At 47.3% G+C, this 8,103-nt stretch overlaps 1 protein-coding gene across 3 annotated transcripts; it reads left to right on the forward strand.

The window, feature by feature from the left end:
* Positions 1 to 1,772: 1,772 nt before the first annotated feature.
* LOC119110678 (NADH dehydrogenase [ubiquinone] 1 alpha subcomplex subunit 7) lies at positions 1,773 to 6,578 on the forward strand. 3 transcript variants are annotated; one of them, XM_037234576.1, is made up of 4 exons: positions 1,773 to 1,875; positions 3,878 to 3,967; positions 4,889 to 5,154; positions 6,410 to 6,578. In XM_037234576.1, the coding sequence occupies exons 2-4, from the start codon at positions 3,893 to 3,895 to the stop codon at positions 6,495 to 6,497; spliced, it is 429 nt and encodes a 142-aa protein (XP_037090471.1). In that variant the 5' UTR covers positions 1,773 to 1,875; positions 3,878 to 3,892; the 3' UTR covers positions 6,498 to 6,578. The 3 variants fall into 3 exon arrangements, with proteins under 3 accessions (XP_037090471.1, XP_037090472.1, XP_037090473.1); XM_037234577.1 differs by lacking the exon at positions 1,773 to 1,875 and adding an exon at positions 1,882 to 1,904; XM_037234578.1 differs by lacking the exon at positions 1,773 to 1,875 and adding an exon at positions 1,907 to 1,929.
* The last annotated feature ends 1,525 nt before the right edge of the window (positions 6,579 to 8,103 follow it).

Here is an 8,103-nt window from a genome sequence, read left to right on the forward strand (position 1 = left end):
ATAGTTCTTATCGTCACGTCCATCCATCCCGTCATGCCCGCCATGCAATGTCAACAATCATGCCCGTCCTTTGCCCGTCTCGTGTCTTACTCGATCTCGATCTGCCCTCTGTCTTGCCCTGTTCATGTCCCTGCCCTGTCAATGCCCCACCCTGTGCTCCGTTCCCTGTGCTTTGCTGTCCCGCCTTGCTTTGTGTTGTCATGAGGACACAACATCCAGTATCTGTGCGGTCCTCTGTGCAGTTTTATGGGCCATTCTTTGAACTGCCCTGTATCTCGTCGTATTAAGGTTGACTGTTGGGGAAAATGAGGACTGATTGAGGGGAATGTCGTCTTGCTGTGCTGTTGTGAGACTGGGCTGTTACTGGCAGTGGTTATGTCAGAAGCTGTGAAATAAATTTTGTAGTGTGTTTCCCTGACCTCCGAGTTTTTTATGTCGAATGAGACAGTATTGCATCGGCCGGAAACTTGGCAGAACTCTCCCAGGATTACAAACATTGCATCACATTTGGTCGTTACGCCCCGCCCATCACATCACGTAAGGGACAGGAATTCTGCCACTTCAGTTTCAGCCCCAGTTACCAAGCCGCGGGATGAATTGCATGGCAGGAGATATGAAACCGGGTGCGAGATCGCGGCCTGCAGCAGACCAGCAGTGTATGAAAAATGCGTCGACACACAGCAGGGGCCGAGGAACGATGTACCGGTTGGTAGAGGAAGGGCTCAACCGGGCATCATGTTGTTCATTTGTGATGTTCGTGTATAAGAAGGCCATATAATTCATGCATGTAGCCGGTAAGAGCCATCACATTGGCAGTAATGCCACCGCGCATAACGTTCCCACATCGTGGAATGGGCATCTCTAGTCTGATGTCATACGTTTAGCTGCTTTCATGCGTGGGCTACCACCGGTACCTTGGTGACACCTCCATCTGTAGGCAGAAATACTAAAGACCACCACGTTTGAAGCATACGTTTTATCATTGAGCACTTACGTTGCGCATGTTTAGTAACAGTAGAAGCCCTATCGCGAATAAGAAGTTCATAATAGTAAGCAAGCAAGAAAATAAGTATATAAGTCTACAAAAGTGCTTTCAGGGGAAGCTGTGATGAGCGCAGGTTTTTAAGGCATGCATTATGTCGTGGAACACTAATGCCGCATAAACGTATCGGCCGTACAAGTAATGTCGCGTAGGAGAAAGGACTGCCGAAGAGTTTGCAACAAAAGTCATGTCACGTAGATCCGTTTTCGTCGCAATGAAAAGTTGACCTCATTTTTTTTTTACAATAGCACTAGTATCGCCACATTCCCGTGACACCCTTGTCCCCCTCCCCCTCCCCCTACGCCACCTCCCTCACCAAGCCTCTCAGTGTATGATTAGGGGCAATGAGAGTTCCACCTAGCTGGGTGACCTGACAGCCATTTTTGATCAGTTCTTTCCATTCAACGCTGATAAAGCCGCTGTTAAGTCTGCATGACCCAGTTGAGCTATTATGCCCAGAAGCCCAGAAGGGCCCAGCCCCTCCTGGTCCCTCTAGCTCCCCGCATCCCATTTTACAGTGCTGGAAAATTTTGACGTCATGCGACTACGGTTCAGGTTGAAAGAAGACGGATTCAGCTACATGGGTTGATGGCGAACTCTTCCTCAACCCATTATATATCTTTAATGTATTCATAAATTGCCGTTTAGCCTCGTTAGTTATGATAGCTCTTCATTTCGAGTGTATTCCTCCACCGCTGAGTGATTTTTTCACGTATGGATTTGGCAGGGTTTGGTAGCGTTTATTTCAGACATGAAACTGACGATGCAGAGTCAAATACTAACCTTCACAGTAAAAAAGAAGTTTCCTGCAGGCTGTACACGTTCATCTTGAGGTATTGGGGAGATCGCTGGCGATATGACGGTGGAGAAAGGGAGCTGGTTTCTTAGTTACGGATGTGCCTTGTCTGCCGTATTTTCTTTTTTGGTATCATACACGAATTTGGCAAAGTTCTAACTCCAACATGAGAACTGCCCTTTCAGGATAGTTGAAATATTTGTCTAATTAAAATTGTTAGCAGACCCTCAAACTTATTGCTTGAACACGACTATGATTTGTTCCTTGATCCGGCATAAGCTACCATGCAGCCCTAAGTGTAATCCATGTGTCTTCATTCTGCAGCACTCATTGTATGACAAGCAAGGTGGCACAAACAAATGGCTGCTGTGTTGGTTACCTTTCATGTGGATCTTTGCATTTGTGCATCTCAAAACATTGGTGTAGTATATTGCTTTCATTCATGAATTTCTGGTTTTTTATCTTGGGGGCTGTTCAGTGAAGTGCAAATGTATGTGATTTATCAATTGGTAATGAAGAAGAGTGTGATTGCCTCTTACAGTTCAATAATTTGAAACATTCAGGCTGTACACTTTTATTTTGGATACAGGCAATGGTGATATATCACACCCTTAAAGAACCAGTGCCTTCCTTTTGGATATTGCTTGTGGTATTTCTCAAGTGGTCCAAAACATGTTTTATGAAATAAAATCTGTCATGATTTCCTGTCCTGGTATAACATGTGAAGGTACTGCATTTGCTGCATTCCAGATTTTTCACACCTCAGGGAGGAGGTATACTGGCCAACATATATGTATGCTGCCACTGCACCAATGTTGGTTTTGTTTTGTTATGTCCTGAATTGTTTTAGAGAACACATTTTATGACAGGGGGAGTAAATAACAAAGAATCTGCTAAATAATTTAACAACTTATTGACTTAAATGCATTTCAAACTCTTAAAATTATCTAAGGCCACAGTTGCAGTCTAAAGTACCTGGAAATGACAGGAAGCTGAACCACATAGCCAGTCATAATTATTACTGGTAAACAGTTTTAGGTGGAGGATTTAGATTGTAAATTGTTTCGACAAGAAAGTAGCAAAATATTCAAACAGCAAGAAAGCTGCATGACACATTTTTACACAACTGCACATAAGACAGATATTCTTTAGATTCCTTAAGCACTGTATGCAATGTGAGTACATTTAAAGTTACTGCTTACCAACTGGATATCAAAATATAATCATTTTTATCTGTGAGGTCTTTATAAGATAAGAAAACATGATGAATACTGCATGTAATCCAGTACCTCTGACATCTTCTAGGCACAGCAGCATATAGGATCTCCACTTTGTTTAAATAGCTTTTTCCTTACATGTGTAGCGTAGTGAGCTTGTTTATATCCCATCTCCTCCCCTCTTCTCCTTAATTTAGGGGATGTGGCTGTACTGATCTCCCCAACAGACCATGCCATCTGGAGCAGTATTTGTGGATGGAGCCACAATATTGGCATACACAGCCTGTGCTCTTATAGAAGAACATGTTCAAAGGCAGGTTTTGTCTATGTAAAGCATGGTCTGGGTTGAACTGCAAAACTCATGGTGATTTGCAATCAAATTCTCATGAAAAGTTTAGTCACAGTGTCACATGAAATTCTCACAATATGACTGTGATCAAAGTTTTGCACCCATGCAATCCAGTCCCTTCCACCTGTGATGCTCTAATCACATTCTGACCAATGCAAATTGATACCACAAATGGAACCACTTCTGTATGCTACCAACATGTTGTTTGAGGAAAACCTATATAGAAACCATTGGTACTGGATGCAATGTGTAATGCTGGGAAAGCTTTCATCAAAGAGCATCGAAAGAAGTTGGCTGACTGATTGCACAGCCATACAAACCATCTTGCAGGCCATATGGGAAAATCTAATGGTTGCAGTACTGATTTATGAATTTTTTTGACCCTATCATTCTTAGTTGACCCCACAACAGTATCATGTTTCAATTGTATGCATGGATATTATGTCTGCTTCACATTTGATGATTTTTTACAGGTATAAGCAAGAATCATGCCACCCAAGCCACCTGTCCAGCCCAGGGACATTTCGCCTCTGCTGCAGATGCTGAGAAATGCTTTGTTAGGGGTAAATATACCAGATGTTTTTTAGGTCAAATGAGTAGTTTGTCATGCAATGGTAATTGTCGATAGTAAAATAATTCTCATGAGTTTTGGGAAACTGGCTACACCTTTATATTAGAACACTGCTATTATAATATGCTTTGTATGTTTATTATTTGTTGTCAGGCTTTTGATGGATGTCATTGGATGACCCCTGGCTCCAAATGGGGTCACGGAATAAAAGACACCTCCAGAAACCCATGAAAGCATGTACAGAAGCCATTGCAACAGTCCTACATCACATGAGTCACAGTCAGGATGGGTGCTGCACTGAACCCTTCAAAAGGCTGCTTCCTTTTTTATAGTATGCATCAGAGCTCCGGCTTGACTCGCGGAGGAAATGTATGCTTGATGCATATGGCAGCAATGCAATATTGTGTGGCTGCTTCTGAAAAAGCAATATACTGGCTGACAGCCCCAGATGCCTACTTGTAATCTGTTATGCATTGTAGAGAATCACTTGAAGGCTTGATTAATTACTGCAAGATGACCTGATCATCAGCGTGCTAACCGTACCGAGCCGATCAGGTCGCATCTGTTATAGTTCGGGTAAAGACCGCCAGATGGGGATAATCTGACTGCTTGATTTGGCCACATAACAAATCACTCCAAACTCTTAAGTCGTTGCAGTTACAGCTGAACGAACGATATTCGGTGCTTTGATTTTTCCGAAGTGGTTGCGGATTTGGGTCCCACCATGTTGCTGATAGAAGGCGGCGTCGCACGCTGGCGGCCCTCTACCTGTATCGCCGACCTCTCTCTATCCCACAGCAGCGTCACCATCTGGCGGCTCGCTCCCTGTGTCGCTGACCTCTCTGTGTCCCTCAGCGGCAACACTCGCTTGCGATCCGCTCCCCGGCGTCGCTGACCTCTCTGTGTCCCACAGCGGCAACACACGCTGGCGATCCGCTCCCCAGCGTCGCAGGCTGTTCGGCCGCGCTCGCAGCCGGAGCCCGTGCTGCCGGAGGGCTCGCTGCACAAGCTGAGCGCCAACTACTACCATACGCGGGACGCCCGCCGCGACCAGACGCCGCCGCTCCTGCTCGTCGAGAACACGGGCGCCGCCCTGCTCGCCGCCAAGAAGAGCAAGAAGGAGAAAAAAGCGAAGAAGGAGAAGGCGGCGGCGGACGCGGCAGTGGCGGCTGAGGAGACGTAAGTGCTGGAGCAGGCCGCTCAGCCTGATTGGGTGCCTGGTTTGGAGGCTGTTAGAGAGCAGACGCAGGTAGGTGCGGGGCTGACTTTGCGTGATGAAGGGGCTTTAGCACGGTTTCCATCAGTGTCCATAGCGCGTCCATGGATCTTCATTGTTTCGTGTCAACCCTTTGGTCTGACGTCGCAGTTTACCATGGCCGTGTGGCTGGCGCTTTGAGATAGTCAAACCAAGTTGTTAAACCCCTTTTAGACGCTTGCCAATTTTTGTAAAGGTTGTTCAGGACAGTACAAATGTAAGGCATATCAATCATTTAGTCACGCGACCAATGCTAAGGACCTTACAATAGTGTTTTGAGAGTCACATTTTTGTAAAAAGAAATCTGGGACGGTCGACTGTCGGCATATAAAACTAGAAAAGGAGAACACTATCAACACCACCAAGACACACCATAGTGAACAATCACACAGATGTTCCAATTTTCCCACACGTCAATGTATACACAAAGCCTCACAGTTTAGACGAGCTCATCCAAAAAGAGAGCATTTGTTCATCTCTCTTGGCATGAGCTCGTTAAATCTGTGCTGTGTGGTTTGTCGCGTGTGGATATTGAAGCGTTGTGTGATTGCGCACTCTGACGTATCTTGATGGTATCTACGGTCTTTAATACCACCAGGTACAGTCCTCCGCTGTCGTCAGTACGGCGCATGCGCGGCCTGGTGACGTCATTGACGCTACAAGCCAGGAGCGCTTGCATCGGGATAAAGCCCGAGCAGATAGCAAGTCGTTGCAAAGCCGTTATTTGGCTCCTTGTCACCATGTCTATTTCTTGGAGTGTTAATGACGTTTTCTTGTGCTCTGCTTGCAGGAACAGCGAACACGCGTATTTGCTTGCGATGTCTCAGACCTGGAGGTGTTGTTTTTCTGTTTTTAGGTTTTGAATGCCATCATGGGCTGTGCTCGAAATTCGATACACAACAATTGACTGACTGTTTTGAACAAGTCTTTGGCACTTGTTGCATGAATAGATGCTTGTTTAAAAGACGTAACGTATCGCACAGAAATGTGCGTGGCATTCTGTTTCATCCTATTCCAAAGCGGGGTAAGAGTAGTTTCTCTGATGGTCAAGTCCATTGCTGCTGTGTGACGTGCTGTCTGTGGACAGGGCGGCCCGGTCCAGTACGGTTGTGTGACGTGCCGTGTGTTGACGGGGAAGCCCGGTCCGGTACTGCTGTTTGACGTGTCGTGTGTTGACAGGGTGGCGGCGGAGGGCACCGCGCTGGCCCAGTCGGCGGTCCCCCGGCCCGGGCAGCCGTACGTGTGGGACGGCCGCACTGGCGTCTAAGAACGCCCCCAGCGTCGCGTGTACATAGTGTGAGATAGCGCCCGTATGGAGGATGCCTAATACAATATTGTGAGAGGGAAAGATTGTGTGGTATCTCTGTGTTCTATCTAACGGAGCTCGACGCCAAAATTGCCTGTATCGCGGAAGTTGAAAATGTAAAGCGGCGAGACATGGCTGTCCATTAGGGTGTGTCATCAGTAACAAAACCAAGTGAGATGAATAAATTATTTGGCGCAGGAGTCCGAAAGTACACGGCATAGAAAAACTTCTTACCAAAAACTTCAATTCGTGAGGCGCGAGTCGATCGAAATATTGCCGTAAGCCGACGCCCGGCGTTGCAGTCACCCTATGCTGAGCGGCGCCCACCGCCGCAGGTAACACCAAGCCGTAGGCGGCAACCGACACAAAATACCTTTGCGTATAGAAACGATGCTACCGAGCGCTCCTTAAGCCGTCGTAGGAGAATGTACCAGTCTAAGGCCTAATGGTCTAATATCTGGATCAGACCTTGCCCGCCTGATTGCCATTTGGTGGAAACTTTATTTGCTGCTGAGTATAAACTCGTACGAGCATGCTGGTTAATATTGCTTTAGTCTTTCACTTCTCTAAGACAAGTCACGTGATGCAAACAAAACTATGTATAGCATATGGCTCATAATATGTTGTCTGGTGTACAACTTAATGCGTACAGCAAGTTCTGCAGCTTGTAGCACGGACGTAGAGGGGGCGGTAGGGTGACGCCATGCACATCTTGCTCCTTGCCGACCCTGTGTATCCGATGCGCCGGCCAAAACAGCAACTGCTCACAGACTGGAAACCCAAAACGCGTGTTGGGAGAGATTGCACGGTAGCAGAAATACCTTCGCAGCTCGGCTTCACATATTGTCGAGGCTCCAGCTCCAGCCGCAGGCGTCCTCGGCAGTGCGGCGCTGCGTCGCACTCCCAGTGTGAACCAGATAGGGCAAGATGGCCAGCGGTGCCTGCACTTTGTTCCGCAGCTCGCAGTCGCTGAGGTCTCGCAGTGGAGGCTGTGTGACTGGTCCGTGCCAGGGAATCAGTTCGGTGTACCTCACGGGCTCGAAGTTTACTGCTGAGATGGCGAAGACCCTTGGCTGAAGAAGACCCTCAGTTCGCTGCTCACGAGCGGCGCGACAACCGGAACCACCTGTTCGCGGATCATGCGGTTCTCATCTCACACCATGTCCAGCAACAGCTTGTTCCGGCCGGATCCAGTACCCGTCACGCTGGAGGGCTGGCTGCACCGTGGCCTATGTGTGCTGCGGCAGGTCGTGGAGCAGCACGATGCACCGGAAAAAGTTGCGTAAGCCAAAGTTGCAGCTGCTGTCCTGCCGGATGGCGAACCATTTCGGTACGCAGTCGCCGATCACGCACTGGACGAGGTCCTTGAGAGCGCTGCTGGAGGTATCGGTAGAGATGCAAACTAGAGGCGAGCGGCCAGTGTCAATCATATGAAAACAAAAGTGAATAGATTAGAACAATTCGGAGCGAACTGAGCATTAAATCATACAAAAATTACTGCGCCTCTTTAGTGTATGTAATTATGCCGATGTCCAGACCTTAAATGTGACGGAATGCATATCAACAA

The sequence above is a fragment of the Pollicipes pollicipes genome, unplaced genomic scaffold, assembly GCF_011947565.3.
Source record: "Pollicipes pollicipes isolate AB1234 unplaced genomic scaffold, Ppol_2.1 Scaffold_7231;HRSCAF=8579_pilon_pilon_pilon, whole genome shotgun sequence".
Lineage (NCBI taxonomy): Eukaryota > Metazoa > Arthropoda > Thecostraca > Pollicipedomorpha > Pollicipedidae > Pollicipes > Pollicipes pollicipes.

What these genes read in the sequence shown, in the direction of transcription:
- LOC119110678 (XM_037234576.1), top strand. Translation starts at nt 3,893, where the DNA reads ATGCCACCCAAGCCACCTGTCCAGCCCAGGGACATTTCGCCTCTGCTG. An exon ending in TGAGAAATGCTTTGTTAGGG is followed by an intron (nt 3,968 to 4,888) that starts GTAAATATACCA and finishes TGTGTCCCACAG; the next exon opens with CGGCAACACACGCTGGCGAT. An exon ending in GCAGTGGCGGCTGAGGAGAC is followed by an intron (nt 5,155 to 6,409) that starts GTAAGTGCTGGA and finishes GTGTGTTGACAG; the next exon opens with GGTGGCGGCGGAGGGCACCG.